The sequence below is a fragment of the Panthera tigris genome, chromosome B3, assembly GCF_018350195.1.
Source record: "Panthera tigris isolate Pti1 chromosome B3, P.tigris_Pti1_mat1.1, whole genome shotgun sequence".
Classification (NCBI taxonomy): Eukaryota; Metazoa; Chordata; class Mammalia; order Carnivora; family Felidae; genus Panthera; species Panthera tigris.
The window spans coordinates 68,869,933-68,888,897 of NC_056665.1; the positions used below are offsets into that span (position 1 = coordinate 68,869,933).

The 18,965-nt window shown below is 44.9% G+C and overlaps 1 protein-coding gene across 1 annotated transcript in view; it reads left to right on the plus strand.

Annotated features, from left to right (window-relative positions):
• Nucleotides 1–18,965, plus strand: part of RYR3 (ryanodine receptor 3) — a 524,192-nt gene that overhangs the window by 414,854 nt on the left and 90,373 nt on the right. Inside the window, exons 52-61 of the mRNA XM_042989263.1 lie at nt 356–519; nt 2,601–2,679; nt 6,641–6,730; nt 7,722–7,868; nt 8,078–8,140; nt 9,559–9,634; nt 9,754–9,877; nt 12,628–12,743; nt 13,289–13,356; nt 14,293–14,414. Coding sequence (XP_042845197.1) covers nt 356–519; nt 2,601–2,679; nt 6,641–6,730; nt 7,722–7,868; nt 8,078–8,140; nt 9,559–9,634; nt 9,754–9,877; nt 12,628–12,743; nt 13,289–13,356; nt 14,293–14,414 — 1,049 coding nt within the window. The remainder of the gene's footprint in view (nt 1–355; nt 520–2,600; nt 2,680–6,640; nt 6,731–7,721; nt 7,869–8,077; nt 8,141–9,558; nt 9,635–9,753; nt 9,878–12,627; nt 12,744–13,288; nt 13,357–14,292; nt 14,415–18,965) is intronic.

Here is an 18,965-nt window from a genome sequence, read left to right on the forward strand (position 1 = left end):
TCCTCTCCAGTCACAGGTTGGGTCTATAACCATCTGTGGTAGGCAAGTTTATAGACCACCGTAATCCTTAGATATTCTTGCAATTAACTATTTGGGAGATACTGATTTAAACTTTGATTAAAGGATTTTCACCTTAAAGCAAATGGAGACTTGAGGGCTTTACGGGTTGTCGTTTGATCTTCCAAGGATCCTTAAGTTTCCACCAGAAAGCATCAAAGGATATAGATGTTCCCCATTTTGGTGAATCTGGACAAATGCAAGCATTTTATTTTTTTCAGCTAATTGATGAGTTGTTCCCTGTGGGCGGCACTAGTTCTCATCTCTGTGCTATCATGGTCTTTGTGTTTCCTCACAGAAGTATGACCCAGAGCTTTTCCGAATGGCCCTTCCTTGTCTCAGTGCTATAGCTGGGGCGCTACCACCGGATTACTTAGATACCAGAATCTCAGCCACGTTGGAGAAACAGATCTCAGTGGATGCAGATGGCAACTTTGACCCCAAACCCATCAACACCATGAAGTGAGTCCAGAATCATCTCTAAGCCAGTCGACATTTTGGCCAGTGGCTGGTGTTTCTCTTTCAGAAGGTAGCGAGGATTATGAACTTTTCTTCCTTCTGTCCTGCTAATCCTGCGGATCATTTTCTTTGACACGCTACAAGTCAAGTTAGGCACTGGGTTTGGTCAGCTTCTGAAGGTCTAATCCATCCATATCTGATTATGTGCTGTATTATTATATTCTGGGCTTTCCTTTCGGGGGTTGGTTTATTTATTATAAGAGACTAATGCTTTCCACAAATAAATGTCACCCGAGGCATTGTTAAGAACCACGCTGACAAATGATGCAATTAATTTATTAATGAATTTTTTGACAAAAATCGTCATTCTTTGTGAATTAGGCCTCTATAGTTCTAATAGCATTATACATCAAAATAACTCTATAAATAACACTCAGCTGAACTCCAGTAAGGCCTCAGGGTGTGAGTGACAGAACAGGATGGGGTCCTTATTTGAAAGACTGGACCCACTCTTTGCCATGCCAAGGGATGCTGGAATTTTAGAATCACCCTACAATAGTGTCTTTTACTTCCTCCGTCTTGTTCCCCAGCATTCCTCTCTAGCGATGATTAGGCCACAGATAAAATATTGGGCAACATATGCCCAATTTTGTCTTCTGGCAGTTCTTTCCTAGTTATGATTATGTGTTGTGGGTCATATAGTCTTCATGTCCGGGTGCATTTTAAATGAAGAGCTCTAAAAATGCTTTAGATTGAACAGGGAAATCAAGACATCCTGTAAGAGCCCCTTAGACTTGTGGTTTGCGGCAGTAGCTCCCATAGGAGAGGCATAGCTTGAGCCATTCCTAGGGGCCGTCAGCTTTGATAATGTATAAAATTCACCTTCGGGAAAATTATGTACACATCCTATCACATAGAGCCTTGAGCGAGTGGATGGCAGGAAATAGAATTGAACCTGCTGTAAAAAAGAGGTAAGGGGTGTGATAAAGTACCAAGCTAGAGCCCAAGAGACGCAGGTGTTGACTTCAGAGAACTTTACCTTGTGAAAACGTAAACATATTGAAGGAATGACAGATGGTGTAATCACTTGGATGCCTTTATAAACATTCTGAGATATACACTAGCAATTGTTTGCTAGCGATGAGTGGGGTTCCATGTTATCTTGAGAGTTCTGATTTCTTCACATATACCTCTGGCATCAGTATGGTTCTCCAAAAAATATAAGTAACAGGAGCTAGAAGTTAAGCAGAAAAGCACATGATTGCAAGGATACAGGGTTATAATTAAAACCTAGTGCAAAGCTGACCAACCAGGCCTCAGGAAGCACAGGAACCAAGGCAGGGTGATGACATGAACAACCTTCAATGTAGTATCCCCATTAGATGAATCAGCTCAAAGACTTTGCTGCCCTGGCCTCAAACAACTCAAGACTCAAATTCCAGGGAGAGTGAGTCTGATTGGCCTACTCAGATGTCCATTCTTGGTGACTGTTCACATAAGACTCCATGCAATTCAAGACTTGTTCCTCAAAGGAAAATGGGGGTGCTTTTTGTTTGTTTTGTTTTGTTTTTTGTTTTTGTTTTTTACCACTAGATGGGACAGAAGCTGCCAGGCTAACAGAAACAAGTGTCTGCTCTCCTAACCAAATTGTAATATTTAAACATGAGTCTCTGAATCCAAAAAAGTAGACAGTCTTTTGTAACATTTGGTTCTCTGTCTATCCATTTCTGGCATTCCCAGATTGGAGTTGGTGAGGTTACAGGCAGTGTCTTTGGATAAGGGGATTTTCACTGTCTAACCCAGGTCAGATCTGGCACAGGAGCCAATGGAATCTTGAGCAGCTGGAAGGAGGTCACCTGTGCAGCAGAGGCTCCTACAGTGATGTCCTCCAATAAGACCTGGTGTGTGTCTGTGACCCAGCATGGACAGGCCATGAAGTTCACAGCTGGGAATCCAGCTTCAGCCTTGGGTTAGCTGGTCCCTCCCGTCCAACTTCTGCCAGCTGATCGTTGGTTCTGGCCATCTTTTCAGTACATCCAGCTGAAGTGCTTGGGGAGGTTGTAATTTTTTTTTTCTCATTTCAGTTTTTCCTTGCCTGAAAAATGGGAGTACATCGTCACCAAGTACGCGGAGCATTCACATGATAAATGGGCCTGTGACAAGGTAGGGATTATCATCCAACTGACAATTGTCAGGGGGAAAAAAAAACAGCCCAAGAACATTAAAGGGTCCAATCCTGGAAATCTGCCTGATTTGTCTAAGTGACAGACTGGCCATGCCAAGAGAATTCATTATTTCTGAGCAGCAATTTCCCAGGGATGGTGGAGGTCGGAGAAATAGGCAGCAGCAGTGGCTGGTGCTGCTTTTTGTATTTCTCAGGAAAATGATTGATTCTGGGAGTGTTAACTCTTTTCTAAACATTGCATTTTCTGGAGTTTGCACCGAGCATGTGATTTTGACATAAATGCATAGTATGGGGCAGGAGGCATTCGTGAAATTCTTTCTTTGAATGTAGCATTGGAAAAAGGGAAGTGCAGTTGAAAGCCTTACCCTTGTATTTTGTCAGCAAGCTGCATTTCATTCTATGGAGAACCCGCAACCCGCATCTTCCTATGGTAGGCAGCCGTAGAACTTCCAGACACTCCCTTATTAATAAGCCTGTCCATCTGGTGTTTAAAATTCCTCACCACATGAGGTCAGGCTGCTTAATGAGTTTAATTGCTCTGTCAGCCCTTTAATGCTGGCAGGCAAAGTGGGAGGAATGTGCCAAAGACATCCAGGATTCCTGTGGGCCGCCAGTTGAGGACTGGGGCCATTGCTCAGCTGCGGCTTCGAGCATGTAGCAGTGAACCCGTCTCCCCTGCAGAGCCACAGAAAACCACCTCCAAGCAGTGTGCCCTAGAGAGGGGGCACATTTAGCCGCTCTCTCAGCCTCTGCATTGATCTGGGGTCAGTTTTTTTTCCTTTGATCAGTTTCTGTTTGGGGCTGGTGATAACAACAACCCTCGTAACCATAGAGTGGGCTAATACGTCATGATTTTAGAGCAAAGGTTGGCAAACCTTTTCTGTAAAGAGCCAGATCGAGGGACGTCTGGGTGGCTCAGTCAGTTAAGCATCCAGCTCTGGCTTAGGTCATGATCTCATGGTTCTATGAGTTCAAGCCTCACATTAGGCTCTCTGCTGTCAGAATGAAGCCTGCTTTGGATCCTGTCTCCCTCTCTCTGCCCTTTCCCTGCTTGCACCTGTGCGTTCTCCTTCTCTCTCTCTCTCTCTCTCTCTCTCTCTCTCTCTCTCTCTCTCTCTCTCTCAAAACTAAATAAACATTAAAAAACTTTTTTAAATAATAAAATAAAGGGCCAGATAGTCAACATTTTAGGTTTTACGGGCCAAGCAGTCTCTGTTATAACTGCTCATCACTTTTGTGGCAACACAAAAGTAGCCAGAGGTAACACATAAATGAAAGAGTGTGTTCCGATAAAACTGTATTTAGCAAGTGGGGTTGGGTGGATTGGCTAAAGGGCTCCAGTTTGCTGACCCTTGCTCTAGAAGGTCTTCACGTATGCCCATTTGGCCAGCCTATGAATTAGGGGAAAGGGACACCTCCATGAATCCAAAGTAGTATCCAATCCATTACTAATCCATGTGGATTTTACCTCCTTAGTCTCTCTTGAATTTGTGTATGTCTGTCTATGCCATGGCTTTAGTCCAAGCTACAGTTATCTTTTGCCCAGATGATGGTGGTAACATCCTAACTAGTCTGCCCACGTGCATTTTCTCCACTCTGTCCTTTACGCTGCTGGCAAGTGCTAGTTTCAGTATGTAAATTTAGTCATATTCTACCGCTGTTTTCCAGTCCAGCCCTCCTCCTTGTTAAAATCCCTTAATAGCCTAACCATTTTTAATACAAAGGCCAAAATCCCAGACATCGCCCAATAGCGGACACTATCTAATCTGGCTTCTGCTGCCATCTCCAGCCTCCTCTCTCCCTTTGCCCTCTGCTCTCCAACCTCATCCCCTCCTTTTAGCGTGTGTCTCTCTCTCTCTCTCTCTCTCTCTCTCTCTCTCTCTCACACACACACACACACACACACACACACACACACACGCACGCACACTCTACATAAGCCTGAAACCCTTTTCATTCTGAGCCAGGTCCCCATCTGCACCCACACAAACAAACACCAGTTACCAATTCATCCTTCAAATATCCATCCCCATGTGAGTTCTTCCTAGGACACTTCTTTCCCAGATTTCTCAGATAAAGGCCCTCTTAGCATCTTGTTCTTTTCCTTCATGGTTTCCATAGCAGCTTATATATTTATATTAATATTTATATTTATAACAATTAAACAGTTTCACCAGTTATTGACTACATGTTTACTGGTATGGAATTTGATGAATCTCTCTCTCGGTCTCCCACTGGACTATAAGCACGTTTATAAGGAAACATGTTTGCTCACCATTGCCAAGTGGGCATTGATCATCTAACAAAGAAAAGAGCATTTTTCCCCTGCTTTCAAGAACTTCACACTCTTGTGGGATAAAGAAAATAGGCCAGCCGTTATACAGGTTGTGGGAATGAGCACAGGGTTAGAGCACATAACCCATAAGGGGAGTCCCTAAGTCAACAGTGGGGGTCCAGGAATGCTTCCTTGAGCTGGTGACATCTCTGCTATATGATAAGGGACAGGTAGTTGTTCAGGCACAGGGTAACAAGTGCAATGCAGTCCATGGGAGCAGCAGATGGGAGCAGAGAAGCAAGAGAGAATCTGGTGGCTTTAAGGAACCATAGTTCAATATGGTGGGATCACAGAGTAGAGCAGATGAAGAAGGGTGAGACATGAGTCTAGAAGGGTCAACAAGATCTCACCGTAGCTTTAGAGTCCACAAAGAGTTTGGGTTTTACCATGATGACAGATCAGGGTCAGAAAATCTTAAAGCAGTAGAGTGCCCTGATCTCGGTGATTTTATAAATATTGCCTGACAGTGGTGTAGAAAATGGAGTCCACAGAGAAGTGGCAAGACTGGAGGCAGGGAGACCACATGGAAGCTATTGTAATACTCCAGGTGAGAGCCAATGGTGGCCTGAACTAAAATACTGGCAGGGAAGCTAGGGAGAGGCAGACAAATGAATATGTCTGGGAAGTTGAACATAATATGAGCTGGTACAGAGAAGAAGGGGGCATCGAGGAAGAGGCTCACACTTCTGGCTTGGAAAGTGAGTGTAGCTGGTGCCATTCACTGAGATCCAGGGAACCCAAGAGGAGAGGCCCCCTAGAGGAGTAAAATGCTGTGTTCTGTTTCAGGCATGTGAGGAGGTACCTGTGGACATCCAAATAGAACTTAAATATGTTTGAAAATTAGGGAAGAGATCTGGGCTGCAATCCTGATTTGAGATTAGGCCACCTATGGACCGTGGGCCTGGATTACATCTACCAGGGAGGGTGTACCTTTGAGAAGGGACAGAAACTTGAGAAACATACACATTAATGCATGGGCTGAGGCAGAGCCGGAGAAAGAACATCCAGGAGTCTTTGAACTGTGAGGTTACGACAGTTCAGGGGCTCTTACTTTCCTCTGTATCCCCAGTGCCAGGGACAGAGTCTGGCACCTAATGTAGTAGGCATTCAGCTGATGTTTGTTGAATGGATTTTGAAATTCTTAAACTTCTTTGATGCTAGAAGACCTGCCTTGCTACAATTGTTCCCTAGGGTTGGCAGACAAGCAATGCAAGTCAGGTCAGCCTCCTCCAAGCAGTGGGCAGTGGGACCAGTCCTCAGATGCCTTTAGCCTTGACTTCTTTCCTTGCCTGTGAACATGACACACTGACCTGAGAAGCGTTGTTCTCGGGTCTTTTGAAACATCCTTCTATCTGAAACACAAGCGAGTAAGCAGCGAGGACAGCTGCTGAAACAAGAAGAAATAAAGGGGGCAGAGTTCAAAATCCAGGGGGGCAGAGAGCTTAATGGCCTTAAAGGATCAATTAGACATTTTGGAGGGGAATTTTCAAGCTCTGTCACATCCCATTATTCCATTTGTTCAGTGAAAATAGAAGCTGGGATTTGGGTCATATAGGAGGGCTCTTTGGATGCCAAGGATATTTGAACTGAGAACATTTCTACAGAGTCAGAATGGATGGAAATATGGAATTTCCCTGGATGAAAATGTGAAGACCCATCCACTGATAAGGCCTTTCAAGACATTAACAGAAAAGGTAGGAAACTCGCCTCTGGTAGCACTGAGTGGCCATGCTGATTGTCCTTACTTGAGAATTTTATCAGGTGGTCAGAGGAATTCAGGGCACATTCATTCTCAAGTTTACATAAACTCCTCAGAAACTCACCAGTGGGCAAGACCCTCAAGGACCGATTTCCAGGAGCCCATCCTCACATTCTGTTCTTTGGCCCTGAGCACCCACCGGATGGAGAAGCACTGTTTAGCCCTTGGAGGCTGAGCCAAAATGCATTCGTAATCCACTTGCAACAGGACTAGGAAGGGCTTTTGTCAGACTGTTGACGTTGGGGATTTGGGGTTGGGGAAGCATTGAATTGCTGGAGAAAACTAAGGTAGAAATAACTTCCAGTTGTGACAGATGAAGGGAGTAGAGAGAAGGACCCCTAGGGAAGTATGGACAGGTGTCTTTGAGATGATATTATTATTATCATTATTATTAAATCGGATTCAACTCAATTCCGAATTCCTATCTTGGTATCAATAAGAGTTCTTCGTAAGCTTTCAGCTTTATGTCACACATAAAGGATGGCATATGTATCTCTGTAGGTGTACTGGCCATTTGTAAAATGGTGCAGAGCTCAAGAGAATTCTAAATCTAAGAAACTCTACTTCCCAAGCACAAAGGAGAGTTTTGTGCAGATGGATTCCCTCATGTCCCAACGGAAACAGTGACTAGAGCATGAGGAGTCACTCTCCTATTCTTGCTCCTCTTTATCCATAAACTGTGGATCATGTCTGGTACGTTTCCTCCAGAGGCAGGAGGCTATAGGGTCTTGGACTTGGAAACGTTGGAAAGACTGACAATGACATGTTTCAGGTGAGATGCCGCAGAGGGTGTTTGGACCTAGTGAGAGAGGAGGCTGGAGCCAGCTGCAACCACGTCCACCGTGGGGGCAACTTTCCAGGGAGTCAGGCCTGTCATAGTGCAGGGGCGTGCTCTGCAAAGCTCTTCTGCCTGGATTTTCTTCCAGGAGAAGGAAATTTACCGCTGGCCTGCTAGAGAGTCCCTGAAAACCATGCTGGCTGTGGGCTGGTCTGTGGAGAGGACCAAAGAGGGAGAGGCCCTGGTGCAACAGCGGGAAAATGAGAAGCTTCGGAGTGTGTCCCAGGCCAGCCAGGTATGACAGCATGCCCTGGGCCGACACTGGGCCAGTGAGGAACCCCCAGAGAATCTGGGAAATCTGTCCCTAGTGTGTCAGGGGCGAGGACTACCAACAATGAAACCTGGGGATCTTTCGGGGATACATCTTTGGTAGCTGAAGTCAGGATACTGATAAGAGTAAGGAAAATAATGGCAAACCCAGTGATTCTGCCTTTGCTTTCCCAGGGCAACAGCTACAGTCCTGCTCCCCTGGACCTCTCCAACGTTGTGCTCTCCAGGGAGCTCCAGGTCAGTGTTGGTGCTTCCAGAACAGTTTGCTTTCTAAAGCCCCCAAGTGCAGGACATATTACCCTCCAAAGAGTTTTGTTCAAAAGGAGTGAGGAGGCACCTGGGTGGCTCAGTCGGTTGAGCATCCAACTCTTGATTTCGGCTCAGGTCATGATCTCATGGTTCGTGAGACCGAGCCCCACATCAGGCTCTCTGCTGACGGCATGGAGCCTCCTTTGGATTCTCTCTCTCCTTCTGTCTCTGCTTCTCCCTTGCTTGTGCTCTCTATCTCAAAATAAATAAATAAACTTAAAAAGAATCTTTAAAAAAAAAATAATGACCCTAGGGAGAGAAGGGCTCTTTAAAAAATTAAAATAAATGAAAAAGGAGTGAGGAGAGGGGAGAAAGCCTAGAACATGTCACCACTGAAATATCAGAATTGAAAAGAACCAGACTGGGCAAGGGCCACAGGGCAAGTCTCGGGTAGAATAAACCAGTTATCTAAGCAGGCCAGGCTTTGTACTTCTTCCAGGACCATCATCACAGGTAATGACTCACTAAAAGGAGGAAGAAACTGCAAATTACTGTATCAACACACAGAACTAACAGCTAGGAGGAAAAAAAACTTGGAACAAAACTAATAAGAGCCAGGAGAAAGCCCGTGGAGCAGCCCCCACTGGGGTGAGGGTGACTTCCTGGTCCCAGCAGGTGCCGACAGCTGCAAGGGCACCTGCATATCTCATGTCCTGTGGAAGATTCACTTGAGTGCCCCGTGTTGGTGCAGAATTCAGGGGCGTACAACCAAGAGGATGAAATTAAAAGCCCCAAGCTGCCTCCTCCCATCCCTCCCCTCCCGCATACATCGGTGGCCAGGATTGGCCCCAACCCAGGGCAGATACTCCCCAGACAGTCCGTCAGACCAGCCCTTTGGACCTTAGAGAAAGTGTCTTTCCAACGTACACCCTTGATTCCAGGTCACTATTTTCTGAGCCTTAGAAAGATGAACTCTCTTTGAACAATTGTATTTGCAGCCATTTCTCTAAGATGTGATTATTTTTAGCCTGCTAAGGTAAGGGTTTTGGGGGGATCCTGACACCCACTGCCATCTCCCTGTTTCAGGTCAGGAGTAAAATGTTCAAGTCCTGCCAGAATGCAGTTTCAGATGGAAATGTGTGTGTCTCATAAATGCATCAGACTGCTAGGATAATAAGTTATAAGGGAAGGACAGAATTAGAAGCTGTTTTCTGTATGGAGGGGAAGCTATAAAAACTAATGAGGTGCATAAACACAGACTAATTAATGATGGGAGACACTTCGCGATGTGCTGTTAGCATTTGGTGGTGCTCAGTTCCCAAGGCTGCCTGAAACAGCCCAGCAGATATGGACCCATTTTTCTTCTTTGCTTTTGCTCTGACTGTTGTCTCTTTGGTGGGACACAGGGAATGGTGGAGGTCGTGGCCGAGAACTATCACAACATCTGGGCCAAGAAGAAGAAGCTGGAGCTGGAGAGCAAAGGTGAGCCAGGTTCCCGGTGCCCCCTGCAGGAGGGGAGCTGGGGGTGCGGCAGGTACATTTTCCCGGAAGTGCAAAGGAAGGGCCAAAGAGTTGGTCATCTCTCACTTTCTTGTCCCCAGGTGGCGGCAGTCACCCTCTGTTGGTACCATATGACACCTTGACAGCCAAGGAGAAGTTCAGGGACCGAGAAAAGGCACAGGACCTGTTTAAATTCCTCCAGGTGAACGGCATCGTGGTTTCTAGGTAAGTCATCTTCCAGGTGATGTTAGGGGGGCAGGGAGGACTTGTGGACGTGGTCTCTCCTTCCCCAGGTATTTAATCGCCTGTCTGCAAAATAGACGGGAGACAGGATAATGGTCAGTATTCTGAAATGAGAAAACTTTTATTGGGGAGCATGAAGCCATCTTTTCTGACCTAAACAGGACCAGTCAATATCAATTTTTAAAGCTCAGTTATAGCAAAGAATCATGACAAATTATACATGTACACCTTAAACATTTAATTTGAAATTGAAACATATAAACATTCATTCATTCACAAATCTTGTGCTATAGGCCCCCGAAGCTTCTCTTTGTATATTGTTTTATCGATTGGCCTTCTAAAGCATATCCATAGGGCATCGTCAGACCTTTGGGACTTGGGCTTCTTTGCAGAACGGCAAGAATTACGGCATATACAAAACCATAGAAGTGCAGTATCTTCTAGATTTTTAAAAATGTCTATTTTGGGGAGAGAGAGCGTGTGCACACACAAGCTGGAGAGGGGCAGAGAGAGCAAGAGAGAGAGAGAGAGGGACAGAGACAAAGAATCCCAAGCAGGCTGTCGGCGCAGAGCCCAACGCAGGGTTCGAACTCCTGAACCGTGAGATCATGACCTGAGACAAAATCAAGGGTCAGACGCTTACCCGACTGAGCCACCCAGGTGCCCCCTTATAGATTTTTTTTTCAATTTCCTCTCTTGTCTTCTACAGCTAGTTATCTCGCTCATACCTAATTCAGAAACATGTATTTGGAAACACGGTTTCATGTCTTTGCAAAATGTGCAGCCTAGTTCTCACAGAATCAGCAATTGTCTTCAAATTTCTATTTTGTTTTTGTTTTAGACAATATTTGATTAAATTACATAAGAGCAATAGTGAGCAAAATGGACATAAACAGTCTTTGAACACAGAGAACAGATTCTTTGAAGACACAGTACCACTGAGGAGACTGAATGCATCAAGATTTCCTGAGTTTTTATCGCAAACTTGTGCTTGTCAGAATGGTCTAGATGAGGATTATATATGAATAGGGTCTTTGCTGCTTGAACCTAGAAACTGTTTCCTCACTGGTCAGATGTCACTGGTGGGCTTTGCTCCTTAAGTCATGCTCGCTGAGTCCCTTGAAGAGAGACAAAACAAGCCAGGGTTCCTATCTGATATAGCCATTCCTTCTGAAAGAAACGTTTGCTGAGCCAACTGCTGTTTCTTGTTTTAGTCTCCTACAGAATTTTGCCACAGAGTGGCCAAAAAAAAGAATAATAATAAATAAAATAAAAAATAAAAACCCGTACAAATATTTCTCTCGTAGCGCCTGTGAAAAAATAGCAAAACTTATTTGCCATATTGTGAAGCAGGAAAGGTCAGACAGCAGGAGACCACCTCTGGGGAAGCATTTGAGAAACGCTCCCTTCGTCGTTTTAATCCTCTTCTTAACACCTAGAGGAATGTGCGCTGTGGTTTGCTGATAAATAACTTGCTTACAGAAATGAAAAATTCCTCTTTACCAGAACTAAAAAGGAAATCAAGGAAATAAGGGGGGAAAGGAAAAAGATGGTTGAACTCAGCAGACATAGCCTAGTAGCTGTTTACCATGCGCCAGCCCCTACGGAGGGCACTTGGGTGTGCAGGCAAGGAAGCCAGAGCCCCGTCAGTAAGGAGAACTCGTTTCCCGCTATCCGTATCTCTGACATGCTCCATCCTCAGCTTCCCCATCACGCCACGGCAGCCCATTCTTCCTGGTGCTCAAGCCAAAAGCCTTGACTCCTCTTTTTCCCCCAACCCACATCCAGTCCTTCAGGACATCCTGATAGTTCTGCTTTAAACGATATCCAGAATGTGACCATTCTCACCCCTTCCATGCTGTTACCATCATTCCTGTAAGAGCCTCCTATCCAGGCACCTGCTTCAACCCTTGCCCCCCACCATCAGTTTTAAACCTAGCAATTAAAGTAATTTGTAATGTAAGTCATTCCTCTATCCAGAACTTTCAGTAGCTTCCCATCTCAGAGCTAAAGCAAAATTCTAAGGATGGCCCGTAGGGCCCTAATGATTTAATAACCACCTCCTGTTTCTCTGCTTGCCTGCTCACATCCATTCCATCCACACTAGCATCTGCCATATTCCTTCAGCTCGGTGTGCATGTTCCTGCCTCAGGACCTTTGCACCACCAGTCCGTATGCCTGGAAAACTCCTTCCCCAGATGTCTATATGGCTCACCTCCTCACCTCCCTCAAGCCTTTACCCCAATGTCATCTCCCAATGAAGCCAGCACTGATGGCCCCATGTAACACTACAGTCTGCTTGCCCCCCCACCTTGGGCCTTTTCATACTGCTTTAATCTTTCTTTTTTCACAAAACTTACTAGCTTCTAGCATTCCACGTAATTTATATTTTGTGCTATATATTATTTGTGTCCATTTACAGCTAGTCTGTACGTTCCATGGAGGCAGGGATCTTGTTTGCTTCTCCGATTTATCCCCAGCTCGATATTTGTTGAATGAATGATAAAGATATTTTGAAAAATCTTTTCAGACGTTAGCATAGTGCAGGTATTGGGTGCTCATAAACTCAGGTTCCAAGTGCAAGGGGAATCAGTCAAATGACAAAGCAGGTCACTAGGCCAGAATAACCATTAACGTTTGGAAAGTAAAGTCAACACAGATAGGATTGCTGATGCTCCGAAGTCACATAGTCATCTCTGTTACTTCCTGGGATTTACCCATTTCCAACCTAGAGGTATGAAGGATATGGAGCTGGATGCCTCCTCCATGGAAAAGAGGTTTGCCTATAAATTTTTGAAGAAGATCCTGAAATATGTTGATTCCGCCCAAGAGTTTATTGCCCATTTGGGTAAGTATCATTGTGAAATATCCCCCAAATGTGTGCTTCCCTTAATATTTCATAATCTCAAAAAGAATGTGGTATTCCTTTATCAAGGGATGATGCTTTCATACTGTAGCTGTTCGTAATTCATTGAGACATCCTAGGTTTTGGGGGGGAAACGGTGGCTGAGATTTTTGTCCCCCTCTTTAAAAAAAATCTGTTTCATCCTTGGTTTCAGGGTTTGAGCCACTTGTCATTTTTTTCATATAATTCATCCTATTTTAACTTTTCCATTATTTTGCTTTGTGACTGTGGGCATATGACTCAACCTCTCTGAAGCTGCTTTCTCATCAACAAAGTAGAAGAAAGGGCACTAAAACAGCTTAGAGAACTGACAGAAGAAACACCTAGCCAACACAGCTATAAAGTACTTTGTAAAATACGAGATATTTTGTAAAAATGAAATGGCCTTTCCATGACCCTGAGGAAAGTTGCTCTGTTTCTAAAATGCTGTGGTTGTTTTTGTGTTTGTTTTAACTATGGCCAACTTTGTGTTACTTTTGTCTTTGCAGAAGCCATTGTCAGCAGTGGGAAAACTGAAAAGTCTCCCCATGACCAGGAGATCAAATTCTTTGCCAAAGTAAGTGATTCCCTGCATTTAACCAAATTACTGTCTTCTTAGAATCTGTACAATGTAGGGTGTCCGCTAAGCTAATCTAACAAAGATAGGCAAAACTCCATTGGCTTTGATGAGCTGGACATGTGTTTCTCTGTTGTGGAACAGTCCGGGGGCAGGTAGGTCGACTGAGGTGGTAGGAAGCCTGGTCTTCTCCATGCCATCATCCAGGGACTCTGGTACTGTCCTCTCCTGGTGCCCCACCATCACCTCAAGTGTGATGTACGTCAATGGGGTCCAGATGGGCTCACCTATGTCACATCAGTGGGAAAGGGGAGGACAGGCCCCTTCTCTCTTAAAGATCTGTCCCATTGACTAGAACTCAGCTGTTCTAGCTTCACCCAGCCACCATGGAATCTGGGTGATGCATTCTGTAGCTGGGCGACCCCATGCCCACCTAAAACATGGGGGTTTCTATTGCTAAAAGAAGAGAAGGATGAATTTGGGTACCAGTGATGAGCAGTCTCTTCCAAACAACCCTACTCAGAGGGCTGAATGCACATGAGGCCTTGGGATAACTGTGCCCGAGAAACAGAGACATAAAGGCTCAAGGCTGAAAGTGGTAGGCCCTTCCCCAAGTGTCCCTGTTGGATGCCGTGCCCAAGAAGTACCATGACCCACCAGACTATCCTGAAAATACTGGCTCAGGGCCATATGCATATTTCTCTGGACCCTCAGTCAGTCAGTGACCTTCTCCATTCCCATATCCCCAAGGCCTCTGGTTTGAGGTGTACAAGAGGAAAATGGGGTGGAAACTGCAATTCACTGGGTAGAGATTCCTGGAAATTCCAGGACCTGTGTTCAGAGGCTTTTTGCTCCCTGAAAATGAACTTTTTCAAAGGAACTGAAGGAGGGGCTTTGATGAACTTTCTAGAAGTTCATTTATGGTGGATTTTCCAGGTTCTCCTCCCGCTGGTTGACCAGTACTTCACCAATCACCGCCTCTACTTCCTGTCATCCCCTCTAAAACCCCTCAGCAGCAGTGGCTATGCCTCCCATAAGGAGAAAGAAATGGTGGCCAGGTGAGTCTACAAATGACAAGGTCATGGTGCTGACGTGACCTATGTAAAACCCCAGATTCCTGGAGACTAAATGGCGAATCCTTCGGAGAAATGAACTGTGATCTGATGATTGGTAGCACAGAGGTTTTGGTTATCCTCCTGGTTTTGAAAGTAATTATATTCATATTTATCTGTGTATTATTTTGGCAACCAAGAGAAATGCACTGTTTGGATGTATCAGTAGGGCTTGGGAAAATTTTATATACTCAGATCAACTTTTATCCTGAAATAACATTTAGAAAAAGGCAAAGTCAATTCTGAAGCTTGGACAAGCAAACACACAACGTTGAGAAGAAACAAGATTAATGCTGGCTTCCATCCCATTCTTACAGGCTTTTTAAGTTTAAATTTGTTTTAAAGAATCAGATCTTACAAGTCTTATTGTGGATGATCTGATATTTGAAATCTAGAGCAACATAATTCAATTTAAATTCCTAATAGGAAAAAAAAATGCATCTGGAACACCAGCCTTCGTCCTCATTCCGCTAGGCGTAACGTGTGGATACCTCAAGGGAGAGGAGAGCAAAGGGAGTGCTTTATGAGCAGGCTAAAAGATGAATTCTACCGTGCCTCCGGTTTTCTCCATATGTGATTTAGGATGACAAGGAATGGGTTAGACTTCTAAACGGCAGAGTTAAGAACTGTAACAGAAGCAGTCAACTCTTTCCCTAGCAGCCGTTGATGGTGAACAGCATACAATATACTTTAGAAAGGCCCAGCTGTTAAATACCATCATCCTTGTGAGGATATTCAACCTTAGGATTTAGCTAACATTTATTAAACACAAGGCTAAGCAGTGAGATCATTTTTCATACTTACACAAATGGGCTATAACTCTTGCAAATATCATTGTGAAACCTCACAGTGTTCTAAGAACTGCCTGTATATGCTCTCCAATTTGCAGATAGGGACTCTGAGGTTTGGTCAGGTTCACGCTGGTGCCTGAAGTGACCCAGGGAGTAAGTGAGGGCAAGAATGAGAGTCGTCTCTATCCACGTTGAGTGCCATTTTTTCTGCACAGTCATTACTTAATTTCACTTAGTAAGAGAGGAGGAGCCCACGCTTTCAAAATGAGATACCCGTAGCGTCAGTTACCGACCAAAGACTTCCTAAATAGTTTCAGGATTAGCTGGTGTATTTTGTAAGAAGGTAGAGAAATGAGAGGCAGAGTGAGATACTCTGATAATCCAACAGAGGGCAGGTGTGTCTGTCTTCTTCATCTATTTTTGTTAGATTATTAATTCATGGAAATGTAACATTTGTTCAGCCAGGCACCATTTGTCATGGCTGGAATGCAACCTGGATCTGATCAGCCTCGCAAATAGCTTCCAAATCCATCGTGTGCTCGCTCCCCTCCCACAGAAGCGCTTGTGTCTGCACCAAATGCTTTCCACCTCCAGACCCCTCGTGTCCGCATCCTTCACCTCTGCCTCACCTCTTCTGCATCTGGTGCCCTTCGCCAGTGCTACCACACTCTCTCCCTGTGGTCCCTCTAATTTATCACTTGCAAATTCTGAGATGGGCAAGCACCTGGGGACTCTGGCCCCTCATAACACTGGCCTAAGGACTTCTGCTTAAATTATGGGCCCCCTAGGGGACAAGAGGGGGCCTTTGAAAACTTAACTGGCCTTGGTATGCCTGGGCAAGTGCTTCTGACAGCCAGGGGAGCCAGGTTAGTATTAGGATCAAACGACCTAACCGTCTGGTTTAGTTTGAAAAATGTTGTTTTGGGGCACCTGGGTGGCTCAGTCAATTAAGCGGCCAACTCTTGATTTCAGCTCAGGTCATGATCTCACAGGTTCGTGAGTTCAAACCCTGTGCTGACAGCCTGCTTGGAATTCTGGGTCTCTGCCCCTCCCCAGCTCGTGCACATAGGTGCACACGTGCGTGCGAGCTTGCTCTGTCTCTCTAAAAATGCACTTTTTAAAAATAATGTTACTTCGTACTGAGCATGCGTCCACTTTGAAGCATTTCACCAGAAATATCTGAGTTTATCAGCCCCTAATTCTAATTCTAAAAAGTAAGAGGATCTTGTGATAACTGTCTACTTACAGGTGAGAAAAGTGATGCCCAGAGCAGCTAAGTGGCTTCACCAGGACAGCCCAGCTAGTCAGAGTAGAGCCACGGCACTCATGTTCCTCCAGGCTATCCCCCTCCCCCAACTCCATGATTTTTTTTTTTTTATCAAATACATATGTCTTTTAAAAATGGACACGATGAGGGGAGCCTGGGTGGCTCAGGTGCTTAAGCATCAGCCTTCGGCTCAGGTCACGATCTCACAGTTTGTGTGTGTGAGCCCCATGCTGGGCTCTATGCTGCCAGCTCAGAGCCTGGAGCCTCCTTCAGATTCTGTGTCTGCCTGCCCCCCCCCCTCAAAAATAAATAAACATTAAAATTTTTTTTAAATGGGCACAATGAGGGGTGCCTGAGTGGCTCAGTCAGTTGAGTGCCCGGCACTTAGTTTCAGCTCAGATCATGATCTGATGGTTCCTGAGTTTGAACCTCGGGTCAGGCTTTCTGCTGTCCACACAGAGTCTGCTTGGGATTCTCTGTCTCCCTCTCTCTCTCTGCCTCTCCCTCTCTTGCACACGTGTGCCCTCTCTCTCTCTCTCTCAAAAATAAACATTAAATTTATTTTTAAGTGGACACAGTGAGGGGCACTTGGGTGTCTCTGTCTATTAAGCATCAGGCTCTTGATTTCAGCTCAAGTCATTATCTCATGGTTGGTGAGATCAAGCCCCACATCTGTACTGACAGCATGGAGCCTGCTTCAGAATCTCTGGCTCTCCCTCTCTCTCTTCTCTCTCTCTCTCTCTCAAAAATAAACTTTTTTTAAAAAAAAGTACACACGATGAGAAACACAAAAAAGCAGTCCGTTATTTAATTTCATATTAGCAGTCTGTCAGATTTCTATTAACTTACTCTGAGTTCTCTGAAGCACTAGGCCAGGGTTTCCAAATTATTCCCACTGCAAAAACAGATGACTAACCACAGGGCAACTTTGGCTGCGATTTTCTAGTCAACAGCCCAGTAGACTCAGGGCATTAATTGAAAGCCACTTAAAAGTGAGCAAGTCTGTGTTATTTTTTTTTTTAAGTTTTTATTTAAATTCCGGTTAGTGAACATACGTGATTCAGCACTTTAGTACATAAAGGCGAACAAGTTTTGATCTCCACCAACACTCAGGATGTGTTTCTTCTCAGTTTGAGCTGTCCCCGAAAAGACTTCTGCTCCTGCTGTGGGTCAGAGAGCCCGTGACAAGCTGTGAGTGAGAGGTTGGGAAGGACTTCAGCTCAATCTCGCCTTGGAAGCCCTTGGCCTGTATCAGGTGTTTTTATTCTAACTTCCCTTTTCTGTTCCACCAGCAAGGACTGCTTTCTCAAGGGACTACAAAGTTCTTGTTTAGCTGTGCCACTGTCACATAATGTCAGAGTTCTGAGCATTCTCTCCCCAAGAACTACTGGCAGTTCAGGCCAAATTACGGCTGTAGTGGGCAAGGGTCCATCCATGGCATATTCACATACGTTTGTGGAGCTCTTTTCTAACTGCACAGGGCTCTCTGCTAGATACCATGGAAAGTAAAATGATAAGATACAGCTGGACCTCCAAGGGGTTCTGGGGTAGAAAAGATGGGTGAAAGGGTGGAGTAGGGTCAGAAAGCACAAAAGCATAGCAGATGGGCTTTCCTAACTTCCCGGGGCACAGTGAGGACAGCTACTCGGTCAGGCCCACAGACTGATAGGAAATGACACAGGAAAGCAATATCCTAAAATGTTTTTATTCAACATCATATCCCCCTGTGCCTGAACCATTAATTTTCTTTTGTTCCCACCTTCTTCCCCACCTCCCAACTAAAGCCTCACACCCCCAGAGAAGGCTGCAAAATGGTTTGCAATCCATTGCAACAGTGGGAAAAGCATGATCCCTTTCAGAACCCTCATTTACTCCTGGATGTTCTACAAATGGATGTTTCAGCACATGGGACTGTATAGCAAGAGGTTGTTGGCAGTAACCTTGTTACTGCAAAATACTCTAGTTGTTGCAGATTATTTTCTTTGGGGTGGGGGCTGCCTCCAAGGTGCCTTCATGACTGTCCCACAAGACAGTGGGAAGCATACATTTTTCTTTTTTTTATATATAATTTATTGTCAAATTGGTTTCCATACAACACCCAGTGCTCATCCCAACAACTGCCCTCCTCAATTCCCATCACCCACTTTTCCCTCTCCCCCACCCCCCATCAATCCTCAGTTTATTCTCGGTATTTTAGAGTCTCTTATGGTTTGCCTCCTTCCCTCCCTGTAACTTTTTTCCCCCTTCCCCTCCCCCATGGTCTTCTGTTGAGCTTCTCAGGACCCACATATGAGTGAAAATATATGGTATCTGTCTTTTTCTGCCTGACTTATTTCACTTAGCATAACACTCTACCCTATGATCCACCAATAGCACTGCTAGGAATTTACCCAAAGGATACAGGAGTGCTGATGCACAGGGGCACTTGTACCCCAATGT